At 40.6% G+C, this 24,897-nt stretch overlaps 2 protein-coding genes and 1 long non-coding RNA gene across 13 annotated transcripts in view; 1 reads left to right on the plus strand and 2 right to left on the minus strand.

The window, feature by feature from the left end:
- Positions 1 to 1,986: 1,986 nt before the first annotated feature.
- SCML1 (Scm polycomb group protein like 1) lies at positions 1,987 to 16,900 on the minus strand. Of its 5 annotated transcripts, none has more exons than XM_059050867.2 (8): positions 16,621 to 16,900; positions 12,417 to 12,563; positions 11,357 to 11,437; positions 10,804 to 10,881; positions 7,531 to 7,635; positions 6,625 to 7,129; positions 5,190 to 5,341; positions 1,987 to 3,651 (listed from the first exon to the last, which is right to left on the minus strand). In XM_059050867.2, exons 2-8 carry the CDS (start codon positions 12,444 to 12,446, stop codon positions 3,505 to 3,507), a joined length of 1,098 nt encoding a protein of 365 aa, XP_058906850.1. In that variant the 5' UTR covers positions 12,447 to 12,563; positions 16,621 to 16,900; the 3' UTR covers positions 1,987 to 3,504. The 5 variants fall into 5 exon arrangements, with proteins under 5 accessions (XP_058906850.1, XP_066879047.1, XP_066879050.1 ...); XM_067022946.1 differs by having other exon boundaries at positions 10,804 to 10,878; positions 16,621 to 16,805; XM_067022949.1 differs by lacking the exon at positions 11,357 to 11,437 and adding an exon at positions 13,686 to 13,842 and having other exon boundaries at positions 16,621 to 16,770.
- Positions 16,901 to 17,516: 616 nt separating this feature from the next.
- Positions 17,517 to 24,897, plus strand: part of LOC131748687 (uncharacterized) — a 72,926-nt gene continuing 65,545 nt past the window's right edge. Inside the window, exons 1-2 of one of the 2 annotated variants that reach the window (XR_010838546.1) lie at positions 17,517 to 17,597; positions 20,400 to 20,453. This is a non-coding gene — a long non-coding RNA (uncharacterized lncRNA). Of the gene's footprint in view, positions 17,598 to 20,398; positions 20,454 to 24,897 lie in introns of those variants that run through there. The other variant, XR_009333090.2, reaches the window with a different exon arrangement.
- Positions 18,092 to 24,897, minus strand: part of NHS (NHS actin remodeling regulator) — a 343,065-nt gene continuing 336,259 nt past the window's right edge. For all 6 annotated transcript variants that reach the window (XM_067022942.1, XM_067022943.1, XM_059050772.2 and 3 more), the window contains 2 exons: positions 24,768 to 24,894; positions 18,092 to 22,187 (listed from right to left, as the gene is read on the minus strand). In XM_067022942.1, coding sequence (XP_066879043.1) covers positions 21,578 to 22,187; positions 24,768 to 24,894 — 737 coding nt within the window. In that variant the 3' untranslated portion in view covers positions 18,092 to 21,577. The remainder of the gene's footprint in view (positions 22,188 to 24,767; positions 24,895 to 24,897) is intronic.

Here is a 24,897-nt window from a genome sequence, read left to right on the forward strand (position 1 = left end):
TCAAAAAGAGGCCTTTTAAAATTTTAGCAGGAAAACTGTGAGATCTGTCTATATATATAAATGTATGTCTCTGTGTACCTTATAAATATGAAGTGTCTGCCTCCAAATGGCATTGCCAAGATTGGTTTGTGGATGAGCTCTGTTTAATTGGCTTAAAAGAAATTAAACGCTTATGTAAATTCTCAGAAATAAAAAAAAGACTGGCTTGAATGAATTCCAGGTTCATGTGACCTGGGAAATATTCAGTACTGAATTGGTATCTGGTATTGAAGCTAGTATTGAAGCTGGTATTGAAGCTGGTATTGTTGGTTTGATTAACATAGACATGTCTTTAGAATCATCAGTGTTAAGTATGACACTTCTGTTGTGCCCAGGTTTACTAGAGATCAAATAACACCTTACTGTATCTGTTGCAAATACGTCAGCAAGGAAAATAACTTGATATGATGAAACTTTAAGTAAACATAAATAAGAGCTTTTAGGTAAACTCTATAGGAATAATTACATTTGGGGAAGGTCTATCTAAAATAGTCTTTCCAGATTTTGGTAACTTGAGACTAAACCAAGTTAAGAGAATTCATTGACTACCTGCATCATTTCACACAGGATAAAATATTGGAACATTAATTGCTGGGCAGATCTAAATTTACCTACCTTTGCTTTCTTAGGAGAGGAAGACTAGAGCATAAGTTTTCCAATCCGAAAATGCTGGTATGACAAACAGTTCACAATTACTTGCTTCTTGGTTTTTGCTGGTGATGAAGGTTTTTGAGGGTTGAGATTATCACTGGTCATAATTTTAGTTATTGTGACCAAGTTTCTTTATGGATTACATGGTAGTCAGATGTTTAACCGTGCCTTTTTAAGTCTTCTGTCATTTATAGGAACTCACTGTTGTACCCTGATGCTTTTGCGAAAGCATTTCATCTTCAATATGATCAATAGGAAGGCCCTTTTGACAAGTACAGGTCTCTGATAAATTTTAGATCATACCGCTGAACTGGGTAATATATTAAAAAATCCTAATGGAAAACTTGAGGCTTCATAAAAAGTTAATGGATCGGTTACTGAGTGAACTGGTGAATATGGTTATAATTTTTTATGGTTTTTGTCTGGAATATTACTGGTTTTGACCTGTGTTTTCCAGACACAGGGAAGTCCTTCCCCTCGTTAGTTTTGGGTAGAATGGAAACATTTTTCTCTTCTGCCCGGCCTCTCCAGACATTGGAGACTCCTGGGTTGAGCAGCCTTATCAGGTGAATGGGAAAGACTGCCTCTTGGCATGTGCAGGAATCACGATGTTTTAGGGATTCTCTAGAAGGGAGAAATCCACTGATGTGCAGGCTAATAGCAGGCCTTTGGCATGGCTTTCCTGGCTTTGAGAGGCCTTTTGGGAATTCAGTCTGAGACCACTGAAGAATTCCACCACAGCCAGTTTGAAGGACCCTATGTGGTCAATTGACCAGACTTATTCTGTAAACGAATTTAGTCTTGATTTGGCTGTTTCATGGAGATGAGGGTAATTTTAGAGAGGAAAATTTGTTTCAGTGGGTGTTAAATTCTAGTTCTGCTAATTGTGTGCGTTAATGCAAGTTACTGTGTTAGCCATGCTTTTGCCTTGATATTCAGGATGGAGAGAGAACTCCCTATCTAGTGAAGTTGTCACAGAGTATAACTACTCATGACATGTATCACTGCTTGCTCTAAGTCTTCAAGCAAGTAAAATCAAATCTGAGGCTTTGACATTAATGGTTGTGGTTATTAAACTTAATTATTATTATTATTTATTTATCTGCGGTACGCGGGCCTCTCACTGTTGTGGCCTCTCCCGTTGCGGAGCGCAGGCTCCGGTCGCGCAGGCCCAGCGGCCATGGCTCACGGGCCCAGCCGCACCGCGGCATGTGGGATCTTCCCGGACCGGGGCACGAACCCGCGTCCTCTGCATCGGCAGGCGGACTCTCAACCACTGCACCACCAGAGAAGCCGTAAACTTTATTATATTTTAATATCTAAAAACTGTAAAACATAGTATTTATACAAACACCTGAGGACTGTTCAAGTGGCACAGCACCTTCACACAAACAATTTGAAAGAAGGACAAGTTTAAATAAGAATCTTGTCTTATAACACAAAAGAAATAACATGGACGAAAAAGCCCTTTAAATTATATACGCCCAGTAAATAGCTGCATTTGCTTATAAAGTACACTTGGTTTTCTAAGAAGAAAACGTACAGTCTTACCCCTGGTGAATGTCTTATTGGCATTTATAACAAATGGCTAATACAATTAGCACCATTTCTCATTGCTTATAACATTACACTAAATATTACACAATATAACGATGTAATAAATAAAACAACAATGAACATGTTCCATGTGAAAGTTCTGATTTTTAAAATAAAGTTTAAAATGACAAATCAGAACTGACTGATGTACCTTCCAAAGTTTAGTAGGATGAATGGCTCAGAAAGGAAATTAACTAGAAACACTGCACAAGACAGAACTTCCCTGTATGGAAACCCTGAAGTGTGAGCTGAGAGGTACCAGTGATGTCAAACGATGTGCATATGTTTTACAGAATAAAAAACCTCACTATATGTAGAGCTGATCTTTACCTCTGTGGAAGTGTAAAGTGCCATTTTAAATTTAAAAAGAAAAGATTTACTTGTGTGTATACTTCAGACACAAAATAAGATATAAATATGAAACAGCACCCATATGAGGAATAAACAGATAATAAAACATATCTTTAAACAACTTGGACATAGGCATCTTCATGGAGAGATGTGAACAATGAATGCCTAGTTAAATGTTGAAGCTTAGACAAAATAAGGAAGTTTTAAAATAAAACATTAATTGCAAAGAATATAGTCAGACTCCATCCAACCCACCCTTGTAGTGTAATATCTCTTGCATAAAATGACTATCTACCTTATAATTTTAAAAAACTGGTAAGAACACTTCATGAACTCTTAAAAGGCTGCGTTTTTTTTTCTTTAAACAGGAACACGTAAGACATGCAGTGAAATAATAACAGAAAGGAAAGTGATTTATGTGGCTATTCCCTTTCAGGAAGGTGATAGAACATTGCAGCAACAGATATAAAACAGCTGAGAAAGAGGTGATAGCCACAGTTGCACCTGTAAATTCTCTTCTAAAGAAAACTCCTCATGGATCTCCTTAGAGAACCCCTCAATCCCTCCCTGACTACTTTCCCCTTTGGGATGTGGCTGTTTTGGCTTTACATATAAACATTAACCAAAATCAAAGGTGTTTCTCTGTTTCCTGCCTGAAGTGTATCTGTGAACTATGCAATGAAAATAATGCAAAGATACAAAGAACAAAGCCCCGGTTTAACTATGCTAGTGCTGACGTGTTAAATGGCTTCTAAAGAAGTAGACTGGATTTTGGATACACCGTATTTTAAAAGGAACCTTCTACACAACAAAAACTTCTAAGGGCAGAGAAAAGATGGCATTGGTCTCCCTAGAATTAAGTCCAATCTAATCGACACACTTAAAACTGAAGTATCCGTCTTTCGTAAGCCTTTCAATGTAGTGGCCCAGCTTCACAGCTGTCCCCAGCTTCAGCCCCATGTACTTCATCATCATGTCACTCTTGAGCAGCAGCAGAGCCTTCCCGTCAATGTCCTACAGAGAGAAGGAAATGAAAATAATTCATAAAGCTTTCATATTTTATCAGAATGGTTATTCCATTCTATGTAAGAACATGTAACACCAATTAGAGGGCAGCTCATTCCAGATGTATATTCTCTGAATATGCAACTGCTTGATGGAAACTATTAAAAATCTAATTTGTACAGTGAAGCATCACTTAATCATCTGTAAACTTGCTTCAAATTTTAAGAAAAAGGAAATTTAATCTAATATCTTAAAAATGTCCTAAGCATCTAACTACCTAATTTTAAATATCGTGTGTTGAACAAAATACTGCCTAGCTGTGACAAAAAGTAAAAACTATGAACGGTAAAAATGAATTTCAGATGGTCACTTTCTTAGAAGGGCTGGAAACATGAGTATGTCAGCTGTAAGTGTGCTATACAGTGCTGTCTTAACAGTGAAAGCTAATCAATCAGTTGTCGGACGCTAATTAGATGCTAAAACGGATTTTCTTACCATATTGAAAAGGGTACATCAGCTATGTGGGCACTAATTTTATTCATTAGGAAACACTATAAAAAAATTACTTGATAGTCACAAGGTATCCTCCAAATGTAAAAAAGAATTAATTGACCAAATGATGCTGCTGAAGCATATTATTTGGTTTTCACAAGTTCTGGTTTAAAAATAAAACTGGGGCTTCCTTGGTGGCGCAGTGGTTGAGAGGCCGCCTGCTGATGCAGGGGACATGGGTTCGTGCCCCGGTCTGGGAAGATCCCACACGCCGCGGAGCAGCTGGGCCCATGAGCCGTGGCCGCTGAGCCTGCGCGTCCGGAGCCTGTGCTCCGCAACGGGAGAGGCCACAACAGTTAGAGGCCCGCGCACCGCAAAAAAAAACACACACACAAAAAAAAAAAAAAAAAAAAAAAAAAAACTGTACCGAATCATATATCACTGGCTGAAGGGACCTGAAATCCCTCACAGTACTGCCTTTGTCAGGTACCATCTATAAATTTTCTACTAAGTAAAACTAGAAATTAAAGAAATTAGAACTTAAAATTTAGCCCATGATGTTACTTTGTAAATGGCATAAAGGTGTCAGCATCCCAAATCATCAATAACCATATAAGGTCAACAGAACTGAGCCAAATGGAATCAGTTGCTGCATTCATTGGGCATCATAACAAGGAAGACACCCTGTCAAAGCTGTGGTCACCCCTCCTACTCATGGTCCTGGGGCCGAGCAGGGAGCAGGTGGGGAGGAGGATCCTTGTAACTGTTGTTAGAAAGGAGAAGACACCTGAGAGTGGCCATGCCGAATCATCTTCTCTTGAGAACTTGAAGACTTGCAGTATTTTAGGTACTCGGGTACCCATTTAAAGCACAGATCCAGCCTCCACCCTTTAAGGCTCTAACTTTGGGCAAAGTAAACTTTCTCACATATGGAAAAATCAGTTGATAGGGTTCCCCTCCCTCCCATCCACACTAATCAGTATCCAACTGAAGGGCCTGCACAGAGGTCATACAAAGTCATTACAGCAGGAAAACCAGATCAAAAGATACATTACATGTTGCCTGAAGAGGCGGGGGAGGACGCTTGACATCTGAGGATCTACATGTTCCAGAAACAGGATCACTTCATCCACAGACCAGGTTGAAGGGTCATCAGGGAAGGGTTGTGTGAAGTCACCCTGGTCATTTCTAACTGGTGAAGTTGGAGCTTCAATGGGGGGGAAAAAAGACAAATCATACTTGACCTGATCATTATCCTGAAAGAAGAGATGTTAGGTAGGGAGGAATTGTCTCATTCCTAGAGCCTTCTGTTAAGTACCCTGGCATGGACTCAGAACTCCAAGGTAAAATCCAGGGAAAGCCTAGATAAAGATGACCTGAGGATGGCTACTCAAGAATGTCCCACCTCACCTCCCCCAAACAAAAACAGCAGCTTTGGAAGACACCCTAAAGCTTCCAAGATCATAAAACAGACTGAGCGATCTGAGGCCTCCTGGGCCACAGGCAAAATACAGCAAAAGATCTGTTACTTGGGTTAAATTAGGTTAATCTAAGATAACCTATTGCTCTTACTTTGAGAGAAATTCTTTCAAATACTTAATCTCTGTCCTCTTGGTCTCTCCAGACGAGGTTTATTTTACTAGCTAATTGAAATGGAAATCCCCAGAATTTAGTTTTAGAATTGCTTAAATTTATTCACTTTAATCAATGAATTTCAATAACCCCCTTTATCTTTGAGAACCAAATCAGTTCTTTACTGAATCTCTTCCATGGCTTTAAAATTCATGTCTCTCAAGGCTTAAATGTGTATCTGAATTTTGAAAACAACAAGACTTCTGCTCAGCTAGGTCAGAAGTAACTTTAACATTACACCGAATGCCTCTTTCAAGTTTCACTGCATAGTAATAGATACTTTGGTTGAAGGTTTATGTTTCAAAAAGAAATACGTGAGGCATGCAAAAATTTAGGTGCTCATACCTCAAAGCGTTTTAGGTGTGCTGTTCACTACGTTGTACTGAAATTTCTTCGTGTCCAGACAGGTATTCATTTACTCAGCCAGAGTGCTCAGACTCCCTAAAGTTAGCATGTGGTAACGGAAGTGGCTTTTTGTAATTCGCCGGACCGTCAACACAAATTTGACCTTTGTTCCTGTGAATTAGCCTAAAGTGTACTTTTTCTCTCCTGTCATCTGGGCTCTGGCCATTTTAGGAGCATTTTAATTATTTACACAGGGAAAGGGTAAAGAAAAACAGAAGATAAGAAAACTCACAATGGGGTCATTATGATTATTAGTGGAGAAGAGGCGTGTCAGCTGACCCGCACAGTGCACGCACATCATAGACACTCAAGAAGTCTTAGTCATCGTTCCGAGTGCTGCCCCAAACTAGCCCTCAAGATGGGAAACAAACAGCTTCCACAAGCTTGCACCAAGGGTGTTGAGGAATATAGGGTAAATAATGCTACTTGTAACATGTGTCAGTTCATACTCACAGTAGCTGGTCGGGTTGTAGAGAGGTGAGCCAGCATGGCTGAATCTACCGTTTTCCAGTGAAGCTGGGTAGGCCATCATGTCAGGGTTACGCTCTGGACTGCGTTCACTCTTGGTCAGCACGGTTGCAGGTTCGACTGCAGCGGACGGGATGGCTAAGGAATGACTGCAGGTGCCGTGGGCCGCTGGACCGTGGAAGCAAGGCATGGAGCACTTGGGCCCGTAGTGCTGGTAGGAATGCGGGAAGACGGAGGGGAACTTCGGGCTCTGGTTGAGGCCTGGCTCCTGCTCCTGCTCCTGCTCCTGCTTGGGAGATGCCTTGGACTGAAAAGATGTTACTATAGGGTCGCTCTGGGAATCATTTTCTGGCCTTCGTACTGGCACAGTAGGGCTGTAACTTGCAGGGTAAGAGAATGGAGAGGAAGGGTCCTTCTTCCTCATTTTCTGGTATTTGATCTTTCTAGAAAGCAGGTAACTATAATTTTTATATGCATATCCAAGTGGCTTCTGAAATGACACAAACCCAGCATAAACCAACTGTGAGTGAGTGAAAGAAAAAGGAAATAAATAGTAAATACATTCATAATCACTTTCCACGGACAATTGCTTTATATTATTAAAGATAAATGCTCTATTTTGATTACATGATTTCTATTCCTCTTCAACCCTACATTTTAATTGCACTTTATATATTTATGGTTACAAACATAAAAATACCTGTTGTCATACATTTCTCAAACCTAAACTTCAGCATTTTTCCAGCAGAGGTTTAGTCTCCCATCTGCTGCTACAGCAAGTATAGATCAGCCTTGCTCATCTCACAGTTACTAGTTCTCTCTCACTTCTGACTGGCATCTTTAGAAACCAGAGGTTTACTATAGTTGTGAAAATATTTTTATAACACTTACACGATTTTGCCACAATGACTTCACACAAAAACGGTGGATTTTTGTAACCTTTCCATGAATAACATCAAACTTCTTATCCAGGTTTTGAATAGCATCATAGATGACCTATTACAATACAGACTATTAGTAGTTTCTACTTCAAAAGGAAAGGAACATAAAAAATACCACTTAACCAAAGTCAAAGTTTGAAAGTTTTCAAGCCGTCAGAAATCTCGTTTCCCACTTGATGCCTGGCTGTTGGTGACCCAGAGCCGAGCTGGCTGAGATAAGGCGCCCCAAACCTCCCACTCAACTACTCCATGTCACACAGGCATTTTAAGAAGCTTGAATACTGGGAAGTAAATGTATCACAATTCCTATAAGCCATCACATTTATGATGGAGTCATTTTACATCAAGGAAGGTGCTATTTTAGGAAAGAAATTTTCACATCTGCTAAAAGGCCAAAGAGCCTCTTTCCATATAATGATGGTATAAACTAATAGGCAGTGAGGGGTCCACTCTGGAAAGAACAGTGAGCCAAATACAACGGATGTGACCTTTGGCTTCAGAGTATCTTGCAATTAACAATTAACTTTACAAAACCTTTGAGTACGCGGCCCCTGTATGCCAATCAAGTATGTGACTGATAAAACCGGAGAATTCTTGAAATACACAAATTTCATTCGGGCGAAAATACACTTAAAAGGCCAGAACCATTACATCATTCATTCAAATAAACATTTATTGAAGGCCTACCTCCTGTGAGAACTACTTTGCTAGATGCTGGGAATGTGGACATTAAAAAGAAAAAAGAAAGAAAAAGGAAAAAAAACAACTCCTACCCTAACTCCCATTTTAGCTGAGAGAGACAAGTAAAGAGAGAAGGTCAACAGAGAAAGTGATCAGCAGCCTGGAGCAGTGGGTTTCAGTGCGCTCCGTGGACCAGCAGCATCAACGCCATCTACTAGCTTTGCTGGAAATGAAAAATCTCCCACCTCAGATCTACTGAATTGGGAACTCTGAGATCGAGGGCAGTGATCTGTGTTTTCACAAGCCCTCTGGGTGATTCTGATGCACGATGAAGCGCGAGACCCGCTGGCTCTCAGCCCTGAATAACTAGCACAGGCTCTGGGGGAACCCAAGTAACGTGGGTTCAAGTTACTTCTCTGTTGTTCAATTTCCTTACAGATAGAATCTGGATGAAAACCTCTCTCAGTTCTGTTGAGGACAAAACAACGTGCTACAGTATTAATACCAACATAATAATAATAGTACATGATGACTGGTCTGATAGTGCTCAGTCATCTACTATAGTATTATTATTGCCGCGATACAGATACGAACAAGAGGCTAAGCGTGCACAGAAGAGCAAGCCCTAAGCCAGGCCGGCAGTCGTGGCGGGATTTGCAAAGAAGGAGGCATCTGCGTTGAGAATGAAAAGATGAGAAGGTGTTCACTAGGCAGAGATGTACAGAGGAGCATACAGGGCGGAAGGAGCAGTATATTCTAAAATACCCAACAAATTAGGAGTATGGGATTAACTGCTATCAACTACTATACATAAAACAGATAAACAAGGATTTACTGTAGAGCACAGGGAATTATACCCCAAATCTTATAATAACCTATAATGGAATATAATCAGCAAAAACCCCGAATTACTATGCTCTACACCTGGAACTAACACAATATTATAAATCAGCTATACTTCAATAAAAAAAAAATTTAAAACACCCAAACAGAAAACAGGAAGTCAAATGTTTAGCAAGTGAACATAAATGACGATCAAAGAGCTGGGTTATGATGGGAAGGAGAGAGAGAGAGGATGACAGCTCTAGAGGGATGGGAGGCAAAAAGAAGTGGTTTTTCAAACCTGTGGGAGAATGACTATGCTGAGAGTGATGGAGACAGAGGCTGAAGACACAAGAGACAGGGATGAAGGGAGGCGTCTGAGCACAGGGAAAGAGGGTCAGATGCAGAAACCAGCAGAGGTGTTAGCCTTACAGAGGGAACACTTTTCCCACTCCAGTGGTCAGGAAGGAGGTCGTCAGAGATGGATCCAGGCAAGTGTGAGGGCTGTGGGGAGAGGAATCAGGACTTGGAGGGGATTTCTGCTCCACACCCTCCGTTTTCTCCACGAAATAAGAGAACAGGATTGGGGTTGTCTGAGGATCACCAGTCCCCAGTGGAGGTCCTCCCCTCTGCTTCCCAGCCTGCACAGGGCTGGGGTTTTACTAAACGGGGTGCTGGGCGAGGATTACAAAAGAACAGGTGGAAGTGCTGCACCGTGTGGTCTAGACTGGTAAGGGAAGGCGCTGAAGAAAGGAGGGAGCTAGCACATTAGGGGAAATGGAGAGCAACCCTTAGCTGTGACTTTGGAACCTGGCCATGTCTTAGCGGAGATACTCTATCCCACCACATCTTGCACAATCGCTGAGAAGGCCCTGGCAGAGCAGTGTCAACCCAGTTCATCATGGATGCTGATGTAAAGCAAGCAGGGGAGAGCACTGCTCAAAAATCAGAACTCCCTACGTCGTCCCTGCATTCCCACTCTCTGTACATCCTTCCCCGGAAGACAAGACATGTTCCCTTTAAGTATTCCACTGCTGTTCTCAATAATGATAAAGACTCCCATAAACATTTTTTACTTTTCAAAGTATGTTAGTTCACTGTATTCAAGAAACTTTTTTATATGTTAAACATGTATTTGTTTATAAATGTTCATTGCTTCTAGGGTATGCAGCTCACAAAATGCTTAATAATTACATACTTCCATCAATCTCCACCAACATCTCAATTTGGTGACAAATGGTGTTTGCCAAATCACAATTCGTTTGTCAAATCACAAATCAAGAAAATCCCCTCAAAACTATGTAAGATAAACTCTTTAAAAAATGGTGGGCTGCCATTTTGTTTCAATTGAGATTATCTTGACATGCATTTAGGCACATACTAAGTTTTATCCAAATCAGCCAACTTCCTTTAAAGATTCTGTAGGGGAAATTAATTCAGTATTGAGCAATTTAGATGAAGGAGACATAACTATTATACATTTGATCAGTTAAGGGCTTTTACAAAAGGCTATGAAACCTCCATATTGCTATTTCAAAACTTCACCTGAAGATGCTATTCTAACTAGAAATTGTTAAAAAAAAAATCATCACAATGAGAGCGATAATCATAAGCAATTTGATACAGCAAAATTTCAACTGTACACCTCTTTACATGAAATAAAGAGAATTTAAGCGTAATATTTTAGAAAACTACATTTGAGAGACAGAACTTTTTGTACCTGGCAGTGAGTAAGGACATCCAGAACTGTTTTTTGTTGCTCTTCGTTGTAGGACGTGTTAGACATGACACTTGCCTGCTGATATTTTAAAAATTGAGTAGTTAATACTTTACTTCTATGAAAATCAAACTGAACAGTAAGTGGGAAAAAAACAGTATTTATTTAACTTGCTTTTATTTTTCAACAACTTTTCAAAGAGTTTCAGAAATCTAAAGCAGAGACAAAATTAAACACCTCATGTTAATATGAGAATGAAAATGACCACTGCTAATTAACAAAGGGATTAAGGAAAGAATTTATTATATGAGAAGGACGGAGGTTTAGAGTTTTGCACTGAAAAAATGAGATAAAAACTGCTCTGAATTTTCTACTCTACAAGGAGAAGAGGGAAGTGAAATGGTTAATTGCTCACTGTCCAATGAAGAAGACAAATTCAGGAGAGACTAATGTTTTCTTGAGTGTGAGTTTAGTGGAAATCTAGTTTATGGAAAATTTTTCCTTTAAAATGGTTAAGTGTTAATATATTTGGCAAATGGCAATTAACATTACTTACATTATTGAAATATGCAGTATTTGGTTCATATGCATAAAGAACAGTGTTATCATCATCATAAGCAGGGATTCGTGTTCTTATCTAAGGAAAATTTATTAATAAAAGGAAAGATGTAGAACTTAAAGAAAAACTGAGGACTTCAATTTCACTTTCAAGAAGCTCCAGAAGCCAATTTGTGATATCAAGGGACCTTTGTAAATACTATGACTATAGGAAAAGATGTCCTTGCAAAACTGTTTTCTCATTAACTTAACCACACTTAAGACATAGTTTTCCTCTTGTGTACCTCGGGGTAGGAAAGACTATTCTAGTGATTTGGCACCAGAACTGCTGTAAAAGCAAGTATTTCTAACTACAAAGAATCCTGTTCATGGCTTTTGATTTTTAAGTAGACCAACAGTACCACTCTGTGGACACATTAGGAAACACTTAAGCACCTATCTTTTTTTTTTTTTTTTTCCCCTTCTTGTAGGCTTGTGGGATCTTAGTTCCTCCACCAGGGATAGAATCTTGGAGTGTGAAGCACTGAACCACCAGGGAATTCCCCACACCTATGTTTCTTGATAAATTAATATCTAAATCACCTAAAACATATTGGGGGGAATAAAACAGGGCACAAATAAGTAAATAGACATTTAAAAGCCATTACATTTTATTTAATAACTCTTTATTCTAAGAATGGATGATGAACTATTGGAATAATTTTAAACATACATAGAAGTATGTATGTCTGTTTCAAAAGACAAAATAATGTAGAATTGGGCTATATATTAATACTTATAAAAATATACCATGTTACCTTTGTATAGGGCCTTATGCTTTGCAAAGTGCTTTCACATAATTATGTGAAAAGAGTCAGGAAAAAAAGGACTCTTGGTAGTTAAAATTTAAAAACTTGCACACAAATGTTCATAGCAGCTTTATACAGCACTGTCCAAAACTCATGAACTGTATATTTACAGTCTTCTGCATTTCACTGTACAAAATTCAATTCAATTTAGAAAAAAAAATAGAACACAATAAAAAGAACAAAGACAGATATTCAATTTGAAATACAAACCACATCGACTTCACTGGAGCAGCTAGACATTTTTTGTGCAACCAGAGCAACTCCGCTTTCTCTGAGTTGGGCCTAATTATTTTTAAACTTGCTGGAGGGTTATTTGCAAAACTGCTTGGTCACTTAGGACTGGTAAATCTTCAACTCCTGAAAAGCAACGCATAAAGAAGTTACTTCACCCACTTACCACCTTAATAAACTTAATACGGATATGTTCTCAGAATACCAATTCAAGTTGAATTGGAGTCCTGGCTGAAGTTGAGAGAGCGACAAAATGAGAATTCTTCCATTAGTGATTTAGAATAAACCTTTAAAAACTGAAGGGCTTTATTGCCCACACGTAGGAATAAGAACCCAGATCAAACACAGTTCCAAATTGTGAAGCGGATGCTCCACAACCTAAAGGCTACAGAGTAAGTGCTGGAGACAAATGAACAGCAGAGCATGAGTCCTAACAACTGCTTTTGTTAAGGAGCTCAGAGGCTTTTTACTCAGGGAGGCTGCGGGCCTCCACATCTGAGTCAGGAGTCTCTTCTGGCTTGGGCCACCCACCACAGTGTGGCCTGGAAAGACCCCTAAAGACATCGCCTCCTCCCCTACCCGGTGAAAACTGGGTGAGATTACGTCTAAAGTCATTTCAGCGCTAAGATTATGACTGCTTCTGTAGTTAAATTTTATATTATATCTAAAGGACTGTATGTGAAAAATAAGCCAAAAACTCTTCTAGAATTATGTAGGCTCGGTTATGGTTCTGAGTCATTCATCTCTGCCACCAGGAAGACATTGAGTGCAATGCTGTCATATCATATCTTGTAGTAGATCTGAACGCTGGCATCACAGTACTGGGAGGGGCGTTAACGAGAGAGCTAGGTTCCCTTTATCCATCCTGAGCCAGGGCAGAAATGAGGCGGAATGAAGGGAAAAGTAACTCTCAAGTTAGACAAATGCAGTCTAATAATGTGGAATAAATTGAAGTTATTAAATACCTCCAATCTGAGCTGTAACTTGAACCAAATTTTACTTTTTTAGACTATGCTTATTTTTTCTGATTATACAACTAATAGAAGTTATGAATACTTCAACTGGTGTTTTCATACTAAGGAAGACTACACAACTATGAGAATAAACCAACTACTGCTACACACAACGAAGAGGACGCATCTCAGGAATCTCAAAACTACAACCTTGAGTAAAAGCCAGACCCAGAAAAGAATACAGTTATGAGCTCAAAAAGAGGCAAAAGTAAAAGAAGTCTTTCTAAATTAATACCTTTAGATATACCGCAGTCACTTCAACAACTTCTTCGTTTCCTATCTTGCAAATAGGCCATGATTTACTTAACTCGTCCGTCCCAAGTCATGGATATTCAAAAGTCACTCCTCAAGTCTTGCTCTTACAAAGAACACTGCAGAGCAGGCTCCCACCTCTACTTGAACTCACACAGAAAGAGAATAGTGAGTTAAAGTTTCCCAACTCTAGGGACCATTTCTTATACTCTGACTGTATTTCTAACAACTTTGTTTTAGAGATTTAAATACATAATTTTTCTTTAAATTTGAACTATACCACGAAGTATAGATAATAGCATCTAACAGATTTTACTGCTTATTCTGTGCCAGGCAATGTTCTAAGCACGTGATGTATGTTAATTCATTTAGCATTCCTGACAACCCTACAGAGCAGGCTCTATTATCATCCCCATTTTCCTTAAGAGAAAACTGAGGCAAAGAGACTTTAAGTAACTTACCCAGGTCTCATAGTAAGTAGTGCAGTACGACTCCAGAGTCTATGCGCTTTAACTTCATTATTAAAATCACCTGGAATCCCTTTTCGACCAAGAACAAAATAAAATCCAAAACTCCTACCATGGCCTACAAGGTCACACTGCTCAGAGGTCACCTCTTATCACTTGTCCCTTTGCTCTAAGCCTAAGATACTTACTAGCTGGCCTTTTACAAACAAAGTTTGCCAACCACTGTTAGAGACTCTGACAGTTCCCTAATGGCTTAATTATAGTGCTGCTAAAACTCGGCTGTAGACACAGAGGCAGCATACATGGAGTCTCCCAGCAGACGCCCACCTGGTACCTCTCTCCCTCTCCAGGACACTGACAAATCAATGCGACCTCGCACTCTTTGAACCTCTGCGCCTGCCACGTCCTCTGCCCTCAATACCCTGCACCCCACAAGACCGCTCTGCGTAGGAGAAGCAACTCAAAACTTCAAGGCTTCATTCAACTTCCATCTCCACAAAGCAAAGGTGCTATGTCACCCCATCTGGAAGTGACACTGCTCTTCCAGAAGTACCAGAACACTCACACTTTAATGCTTTTAAAACAACTGTCACATGTTGGCTAGTTACAGGAGAGGCAACATCATATAGCATTAAGACCTTAGGATTTGGGTCCCAGCTCCTCCACTTACTAGGTGTGTGACTCTGGACAACTTACTGCTCTGTGCTTTTTAAAAATATCTGTAAAATGGGGATAATAGTACAAACCTTACAGAGTTATGAGGATTATGTGAATTCATATATGTCAAGTGCTTAGAACAATGACTAGCATAGCAAAGGCACGCACTCTTGGCTACTATTATTTTATTATTTGGGTAGTCCCCACATCCTCCCAATGAATCTGTCATGGAGCACATGGACTGCAAATTCTCAGGATCATAACATGTAATTATCGCTCACATTGCACCCTTCACTGCAGATATAGCAACCATTTCCCTTAAATGAATTTTAAGTAGCAAGGCATTGTGCAAAGAACTGGGCTTTAAGAAATACCTGAATCTGAATCTCAATCGCAAAATTCGCTATTTTGCTTTAGGCAGGGATTTAACCCCTCTGTGTGTCTATTTCTTAACCTGTAAAGTTGGAATAATAGCTACTTCACAGGGCTGTGTTAAGACCAAATGACAGTTAAGCACTCAGCATCATGTCTAGTTCCCAGCAGCAAAGCATACGTTTTAGTTCCCCTTCACTTCTTCCCGCAAGGTAAGCAAAGTTTCTGCAACATTTTCTTAGAGCCCAACTATGACTAGATTATGCGAAATTAATATAATTCATTGAATTCAAAATCCTGCAAAAGAAGTTTACTTAGGGTGAAGCTCATTTACATTTTACCACAGGAAGTCTAGACTCCTGAAAACCTAAGAACAGGAAACCATCTGGTTTTTAAAAAGACACATTTTAGACATTAAAGACATTTCAAAGACATTTTTCAAAAGTCACTTGAGGATTCTGCTCCCAGGGTGTAAGGCATTCACTTGCCATCAACTTATCACGACGATGAGGGATAAAAACAGCGTTTCACCCAAAAACCACTGCCAAGGAATACTCGGCAAAACAGGGTAGACTGCAATAGCCAGACCCCTCCACATTTTTTTTTAAAACAAGACCGTGTCAATACACTGTTCACGTTCTAAAAATCCTGTCAGGACTCTCAAAAGCAGCCCTTCTGCTGTCCGTATCAAACTTCAGCGGCTACAAAGTCGGCCAGACGGGGTGGGGGATAATGCCGTCCAAACTATCCCCCATCACCTAACAGGGAATCGAGCCTATGCCCTGCTTTATAAATCCCCGTGCAGAAAAGTTGCTTGTTAAATCACGATTTGTAAACATTAGGCCAGTTTAAAACTCTAGAGCAGTCCGACTTCAGGGAGAGCCAGGTAAAGGCGGGGGGAAAGGGTAGTTTGATATCTTCGTCTCCCCAAGAGACGAAGATATCAAACTACCGTGCTCAATCCACATCTTTACTTTGTTTGGCCTCGCGTACGTATTTACAACAGATAGGCTGACTGTCTTTGATCAGTCACGGTTACCATGAAAGCCTCAGAATCAACGTTTGCCTCTAAAAAACGTTACAACGAACCAACTCCCTAGTTAATAGATTTTTCCAAACTCAAAATTCTAACAAGTCTGAGAGCCTTGGTCGTTCGTCGCCCCCTCACCCAGCAAGGAAGAGAAAGGATGAAAAAGAATCAGCTCTTAGAAAGTCGGCACGAAGTACTCAGTAAGCGGCCACATCTCAAGCGCCTACGCGCTGGCATCCCGGGAGAGGCGGTGGGAATCACCTCGAATCATCCCAAACCGCAGCGCGGCTGAAATTCCCGAGTAGACTCGGTCTTTCCGAAAAGGCAAAACCCCCCCTCCCCCGCCACCCCGCTCCGGAGCCCCACAGCCGTGAAGTAAAATCGCTCCTCACCTGCTTCAGGCGCACACCTCAGACAAAGTTCAAAGGGAAGAAAAAGTGCCACTTAACAGGCCTTTGCAGGCGCCAGAGCCCGCCAAATCGGCCTCCGGAGGGCGCGGGAAGCTAGCAGCAATGGCGCCTCTTCCCGGCGGCGACCGATGTAACGATTATCACCGCTCAACGCCTGTAACGTTCCTCGCGCCGGAAGTAGGGCCCGCCCACGTGACGCGCCGGCCTCGAACTCCACGGAAGCTGAGGCGGAACGCTCGTACCGGCGAGCACCCGAGTACTTAGATTCCCACGCGCGCAGCCGGCCGCTGACCAATCAGCGGCCGCTACAAGGCACGCCTGGGTCGTCAGCCGACCAATCCAGCGGACCTCTGAGCCGTCGCAGGGGAGCGGGCGTTGCTAGAGCTTTTGCTAAGGGGAGAGGCTTTGGTTACCTCAGCGCGGCCGCAGTTCCGGTCTCCGAGCCCCTGTAGCTCAGTGTTCGTTCGCGGGGGCTGGTGGGATCGGAAACCCGTGCTAGACTGAAAACACGCGCCTCTAAGGCTGAGAGGAGTTTAGTGCGGCTGCGCAGGAGCGCCGGCGCGCGCGACTCTCACTGTGGCGTAGCGGGTTTAAGGAGGCGGCTCGCTGGGGTGAGGCGTTTAGGTGCGTGGCTTCCCCACTCTCGTTGGTTAGTTCTTTGAAGCTTTTTTTTTTTTTTTAATGTAATCCCCCCCCCTTTCCCTACTCCCTCTCCGTTTCTCTGTGACGCACCACAGACGTCGACGTTAACTCAATCCTAGGCGTGCACGTCAGTGCTCGAATGCGAAGGGGGAGGAAGCGGGGCTTTAGCAATTGTGGTTTGGTACACACCGGGAAAAGTTATTTTAAAAAGTTGTTATCTTTCCACAGGGTGAGGTAACAGAGACCTTGGAGCCAGATTTACTGGGTTTGTACCCCAGCCCCAACAGTTAAGCGCTCTATGGCTTTGGGCAACTCAGGTAAATGGCTCTGTGCTTCAGTTTCCCCATCCGTAAAATGGGCACAACGTAGGGGGGTGGTGCTTCATGAGTTAGAGTAGGCAAAGCACTTAGAACAGTATCTGGCACATAAATTTGCGTAATAAAGGGTACATGACATTACTTAGTGGCACATCGAGGTTGCTCATCTCAGGAAGGAGGCACAGTCTGAGTAATTATCAGAAGCAAAGCAGGTAACTTTCAAGTAAAGCCATAAATATTTTCCTGGCCTGGAGAGGTACGGGAAACTATATTGGACATTGGAAATGTATTCTTTCTTCTCTCAAATACAAAGCAAGATTGGAGCCGGTTACAGAGACAGTATTCATTATTATCATTGTTATTTTGCTCATACCTTTGCTATAGTTCCCCTCCCATATGTCCAGTCCCCTGTAAAACACTTGCCACTTGCCGTTTGTGAAACCCCAGGAGTGCAATTACATAGCGATGAAGAGAGCAGCCAGTTGTTGAATTGCAGTCACGTTTATTTGCAGTTTCTATACACACTTTCTAGGTAATCAAACTTTTCTGGTACATTTTTTTTGAGAGGGGTTCACAATGAAACTGTCACCATTTTTACTAAAAATAAATACAAGACTTGAAGTGTTGCACAGCTCTAAAATATACAAAGGCTTGAATTGAATGTAAACGTTGAAAACATCTTACAAAAGAAACCGTTTTGCAACGATTTAAAAAGTTCATATTTACAAATATTACAAAAATACAAAATGGAGGCAAGTCCATAAACCATTGTCTTTCGGCCAGCATGAACTGGTTCTAGTACCAAAAGAGTTACGCTGTAACCTTCCTCATAGTTGTAAATCTTTGTCATGATCTAGTTCTTTCAGTCTGCCACCACTGCAGCAAATGTACTCACTGAACTTTGGCAAGAGCAAACTGTGTTTTGTTTGCTGCAACTAGCCCATGTCCTCTACTTAGCCAAAAAAAATCAAAAAATCAAAAAAAAATCAGGAAACAAAATTTCCCCCACACGACATAGACATGTTATATAAACACGAAAGAAGAAAAAATTAGCATCAGTGCAAACAACAGAGGAAAAGTTTGGGTTGATGTTCCTCACAATACCTAATGTGTGTACCCTGCTTTAAGACGGCAGTGATTTTGAAGACAGCCTTCTAAATCTTGGTCTTATGTGCTATGTGATAAAGCCATGTAAGATTACTAAGGAATTTCTTGCCTTTTTTTAAAAACTCGGTTTGTTACTCAATACTCCTTTGCACAGTGAATTTTAAATCCATCTTTATCTGGGTTTTTTTTTAAATCTATGAAATATAAAATAGAGAAACTCTGTTATAGATTTTTAGAGTAAACAAAATAAGTAAAACTATATTCTAAGGGTTAGTTCTGTGATCATTACATATAGACGGTATCTTATTGCCTCACAATTCAAGTCAATATGTATTTTAAAATATATATAGTACCATTACTTAAATTAATGTCAATAATAAGGTGACATATTTGTTAAAGCCAATTTGTGTGTTTTCTGTTCAAGATTTAGAATCACTTTTAAAGCCTACATACCTTTCTTTACGCTTAAAAAACCCCTAACTACACAAAAGCCGTACTGCAAACGAGCTGCTTTTATGAAGATTACAAAAGATCACCTATTGTGACTGGAAATGACTTTTTTTTAATTGCATTTGTCTAAAAACCTTACTTTTAAAAGTTTGCCAAGTGTACTTTTCAGAGTATGAGAAAACGTTATTCATGTTCCCATGTGGTGTCAAACCATGCTGGTTTTCTTAACTAATGGGTTCCAATGAGAAATGATGGTCCATTTTTTTTCAAACCCCCAAACATTTTTCTTTTAGTAAAAAGTATAACACTTCGTAAATATTCAAATGTACGCTCTACCAGGTAGCTTATCTATCCCTGTACAAGCACACGCTTACACACACACACACACACACACACACACACATTCTCCCTCCTCTACCCCGCCACCCCCAGCACCCATTTTACATACAAGGATGACAAGAAATTAAGAAACACAATTTGATAGTGAAAACAAATAGGAGAATAAACCAGACTTTTTTTTTCTTTCCAAAGAAACAGACAAAAACCCAACAGCAATCAGATTCTGTAATTCTTACTCTGTAACATCTTAGAAAGTGTTTCTATTGAAAGATAGCATCTTCTTAGACCAGGCTTTCTCCTTCATATTGCATGAATTAAACCAAAACCACAACCCCCCTTTCACACATCCTACTTTCCCAAATACCACGTGCATAAGCTTAGAGCCAGCTGCTTATCAATTTCTTGGTAACTCTGGTATGTTTTATCACTCTAATCACATTCTATTCTTTTATAGGCCGTATTCCTTCTTAGTTCTCTACTTTCTACCTTCTTCCATTCAAAACATTCCAAGTACGTAGCTGCTTATATTTCCGACATATCATTTCAAACATTAGTATCAGTTCATGTCAAAATCACAGGTGTAAAACCCATTTGCAGATTTCAACTTGTAACTACATTTTTTTTCAGTTTTAAGACGAGAAAATTCAAGTAATTTCAAGTAATTCAGCTTGTTTCCCTGCCTTCATTTTATCAGAGCACTTGCCCTGACATTTCCTTTCCCACCCACCACCCTCCCCTTTTGCCATCAAGCAGATAGAGTAAAATCAGACAAAAACTCAGTTATATGTAGCGTTGTGAACCAGAGCTGCTCCCCATTCCCAGTTTAACAGTAAATATAAATAATGCATATACACATACGTATTTCCCAACTACGTTGTTCACAGTGTCATTTCTGTTAATTTTTAGGTAGCATGAATCTCATCAGCACAGAGAAAAAGCTTCACTGAAAACTCATTGCAGGTACTTACTGATAAATCAACAGCTCTGTGGCATGCTTATGTTTTATTTTCGTTCGTTAAGGAACCTGGAGCTAATTGCTAAGCTGTTTAAGGAGTTTAAAGATTATATTCCTCAGATTAGGACTGTGTATGTCCCCAGTAGTGTAATATAAAACATAACCTAAAATTAACTACTGTTTTCCCTACTCATTCTCTTTAAAGCAATCCACTGAAAAATTGAAGTTTAAAGGATACTGTCAAGTGCTGTTGTTCAGGGCTTTATGTTGAGAATGATGATTTCTCTCACTGATTTTTTTTTTTTTAAATCAAAAGCATGCTTTTCATTCTGTCCAAATTACCACATGGCAAATCACAGCCACGTGTTACCAGTAGTTTGTTTGGTGCTGCAGTTTGTCACAAAAATGGTTAAGTCTGAATTCATTATTTTAAATTAATCACATTTCACTATATGACCTCGAGATTTCCTTTATTTCACCAGTTTAAAATTCATATTTTGAGGTTTATCACTCAGAAATCGTATTGGTGGACATTTAAATATGGTATTTGATACGAAAATGGTATTCACAGAATACAATTATTACACTTTATTTGTTGTGTTCTATAAGCAGTTGGTGTGGTAGATAATTGGCCACATGTCCACTCGTCATCCATAAATCTATTTACACATTTTTATCAAAAATATGGTATTTACATGTGTGTAGTTCTTCTAAATTTTGCTTTAGTTCATTTTAATGTAAAAATATACCAAACCTCCAGAGTATTTCATCTTCTTAAGAATTATGACAGTGAGGGCTTTGTTTTCTGAATAGGCAGCTCTGGGAAAACTTTTTCTAGGTTTCATGAAAAGCAGACATTTCCAAATTCTCTATTATCAAAAGGAATGAGATTGGGTAAATCAAACTACCCTAAAGAAACATATGAAAGACAGTGCAGCTACTTAAAAATATGGAAAATAATCAAGACAGACCAAACCACCTTCCGTTTCCCCAGCAAACACTTAGGAACTCATTGGTAAGCGTGATGGTACCCCACCATGTGCTGACTTCTCCCCACTCTTCCGTTCTGTTCCTCCATCCTCATATGACTAAGGTTTTGGCCTTTGACAGCCAGCCTGGCATGGACCACCTATGTTGAGCTCTGGGAGGATCGGTCATCATGTGGGCTCCCATCGGAATTTTCTGTCTCGCCTTCGGAGATGGCCTGCATGGGCGCGTTGTACAGCCTGCAGCGGACACTGTAGCGGCTGCTGCTGGCCGCAGGGGGAGCCCGGGAACGTCCAACCCTTGCCGATGCCGGGGTGGCAAAGTTCTTTGAGGATAACCCTTCTGCATTAACCCGTGGGGAGCATGGAGAGAGGGGGGACAGCGCTTCAGTTCCCGGTGTCCCCTGATGGGCCTCATGGGTGCTTTGGGGGGACTCGGCTGTGAGTTCCCCAGGAGGTTTGGGCAGGATGGGACTCTTCAGGATCTCAGTAGCAGACATACGGTAACTGGAATCTGAGCGACTGCCTTTCTTGAGGAGTAATAGCTTAAACTCTTCATTCGATGTGTTGGACTTTTTGGCATTTCGGTAGATGAGGCCAGGAGACCTCTGGCTGTTTGGGGTGGTCACATTGCTGTTGGTTGAGGTGACAGAACCAGCACTGTTGCTGCTACTGCTGCCCAGGGAAGCTCTAGATTTACTTCGAACAGACATGTCCCCAGAATCTTTTCTTCCAAGTACTTTCCTCTTGGACCTTTTAAGAAAAGGAACAATCTCAGTCCACATACACTTTAATGGAACTAAAAGTGTTACGTCACACTCAGGCATCTCCTTAAAGAGCAATTTGTTGTACCGTGTCTGATGGGATACTAAGCATTAGGGCTGTAGGGGTGAGAATTAAGATACGTTGTTTGCCCTCGTAGCACTCACAGCCTGAAGGAAATTCTCCAATAACCCGTGGACATGAATTAAGTTTTGGAAATGACCATTTCAAATAATGACTAATGTGGAGGCTAGAGGTTCTAGGGGAGGACTTACTGGGAAGTTTCACAAGAGTGCAAGAAAATACTGCTCTCTGACTCTTGGTTAGAATGTAGGTGGTGAAGGACTGTCACTTTTATTCAACCTGTCTCTGCAATACAGATGAAATCCTCTGATGCCTGGGATTGGCTTCCAGTGAATACGAGGAGAGCAAAGTGGAAGGAGGTATGGATGGGACAGGACTGGCCATAGGCTGATGGTTGATAGGCTTGGGGGATGGATATGTCTGTGTGTGTGTTTGGCTGGGGGTGGGGGCAGGCAGTGGTGCATTATACTCTTCTGTCTACTCTTAAAATTCCTCCATATAAAGAAATTTCTTACATGACTTCTTGAATAAGTCAGTCCATTTTGGCTGCAGATACCATTTGCCACAGCTGCCTAGGGATATCTGTCTACAGTGTATTAAATCAGTAAGCCAACTTTCTGGAGGAGCTGGAAACCTAGACCACCTCTGGAGCTCTTAAAGCTCTGTGCACTATAAACTCTCAAGAAAAGAAAATTTTTATTGTCACCGTGCTGCACATAAATAAGTAAACAAACAAACACACAAATTCTGCATAAATGTAAATCTAAGATTACCAAACTCTGTAAGTCTACCAAACCTAGGCACCCATCCATCATTATTATATTATTTCTTTTGATAAATAAACAGGCATAAATTTCGTGAACTTAGTCACTGAGTCAGCATGACTCAGTTCATTGCTATGTACTGGCAGCATGCTTTCTCACCAACCTAAATACCTGCACGTTAGAGAAAATGTCAGTTTTGCAATTGGACACCAGCCTGATTTTGGTTCACTGAAAGCTTTGTGGTTGCTATCTTGTGTATGCCAGTGTCTGGCACTCTAATAGGGTAGGGATTTCAAACTAATGTCTGCTTTTAGCATCTACCATACTGTAGACACAGACATGATATTTTATCATCAAACCTGAATATGTGAGCTATAGGTATCCCCATTTACAGCAAGGGAAATAGGTACACAGGTTTTAACTGACTCAAGACTGGACAGGAAGTGGCAGCATTGGGATTCAATTCCAGGTCTTTCTGACTCTACTCCGTACATTCTGTCCGCTCTTCAAGACACTAGCATTTGGTTCTTGAACTTCACAGCATTTAATAACTTGTCCTAAGGTTGGGGATAAAAGGGGGTGAGGAGAATATAATCAGGGACAAAGAAAAATAATGATTCTTCACTCTCTGAGTGGAGAGGTGAGCCTGTTAAGGTCTACGCAGAACGTGTTTGTGACTGGCTCCTTTAAGAAAAAAAGTTGTTGAAGGGCAGTGCTCCTTCTTTATGACAGAACCACATCAACAGAAAACACAAGTTCCCCTAAAAAGTAGGATCCTGGGAAAAACCAGTGGTAAGCTGCTTGTAAAGAGCTTGCTTCAAAGAATATAACTTCATGAGGTAGACAAGACAGTCCCCTAGCTTTGTCCCTTGGGAATCGTATCTAGGTCACCAAGGCCTAGTGAAGTAGGCAGTGGCAGCTGTGAAAGGAGTAGCCACGTTATGACTGGATAGCTCAGTCTGATACGGTTCAGTTTTCAAGGGCTAGTTCCCGTTTCGTTCTTCGATCACAGGTTGTAAGGAGTATTCTTGCAAATAGGGACCTTGATCACAGGGGTCCAGGGGGCAGATGAGAGAATATGAATGGTCAGCATGCATACAACACTATCCTGGAAAAGCAACCTAGAGGACATCCCCTATTCATGGGATATGGAGCATTAAATTTAGAGAAGGCCAGTGTTATTAAAGAAATGTAAGTTTTAGGAAGAGAGGGAAGAAAGGGAGCAGTGATTAGTTGTTGTGAGCTATGAAATGGGCGGGTTTATATACTGTTTTGTCTCAAACTTGGGGCTATGTTTAGTGAGTCACCTTACCTTTATCTCTGCTAGTGTAGGATTATAGCTTTGAGCATGTGTTTTTAGGTTAAGGAATTATTTAAATGTCAGAGATTACACTAGAGTTTGAGCTTTCACCCTTAAGTTACCTGACCACAAATTGTTTTCAAATTAAACACTTGTTTCAGAATGTCTTTCCTAGGGAAAAAAAAAAACCAACAGCTTCCCTCAGCAGTTCTTAGGAAAGTCTCTCAATTGAGGTCTACCTAACTGTATATAAGGCCACGTATTTCCCAACTTGAATATGTCTATCAATTTGATTTGGAAAAATAATTTTTCTTTGCTTGCTTATGTTTTGTGCTGAATGTATTACAAGTACCCAAGGCTTTTCCATATTTGCCTTTGATGAGAAGCACGTAAGAAGCAAAACCTTTGGTATTGTTGCCTCACCTGTGAATGACTGCAAATAAATCCTCCGTTGTTCGAGGTTTATTTGGAGACACAAACACACTTTCTGCTTCAGCCTGAGAGTCTTCACTTAGTGGTGAAATCACAGAGTCATCACTCGGTGACGATTCTT

Source organism: Kogia breviceps, chromosome X, assembly GCF_026419965.1.
Source record: "Kogia breviceps isolate mKogBre1 chromosome X, mKogBre1 haplotype 1, whole genome shotgun sequence".
Classification (NCBI taxonomy): Eukaryota; Metazoa; Chordata; class Mammalia; order Artiodactyla; family Physeteridae; genus Kogia; species Kogia breviceps.

Coding starts and splice junctions, on each gene's coding strand:
- SCML1 (XM_059050867.2), bottom strand. CDS start 12,446: ATGTCTAGCTGCTCCAGTGAAGTCGATGTG. Junction 10,882..11,356: donor ATACTGCATATTTCAATAAT/GTAAGTAATGTT, acceptor TTAAAATATCAG/CAGGCAAGTGTCATGTCTAA. Junction 3,652..5,189: donor CCCGCCTCTTCAGGCAACAT/GTAATGTATCTT, acceptor TTCTCTCTGTAG/GACATTGACGGGAAGGCTCT.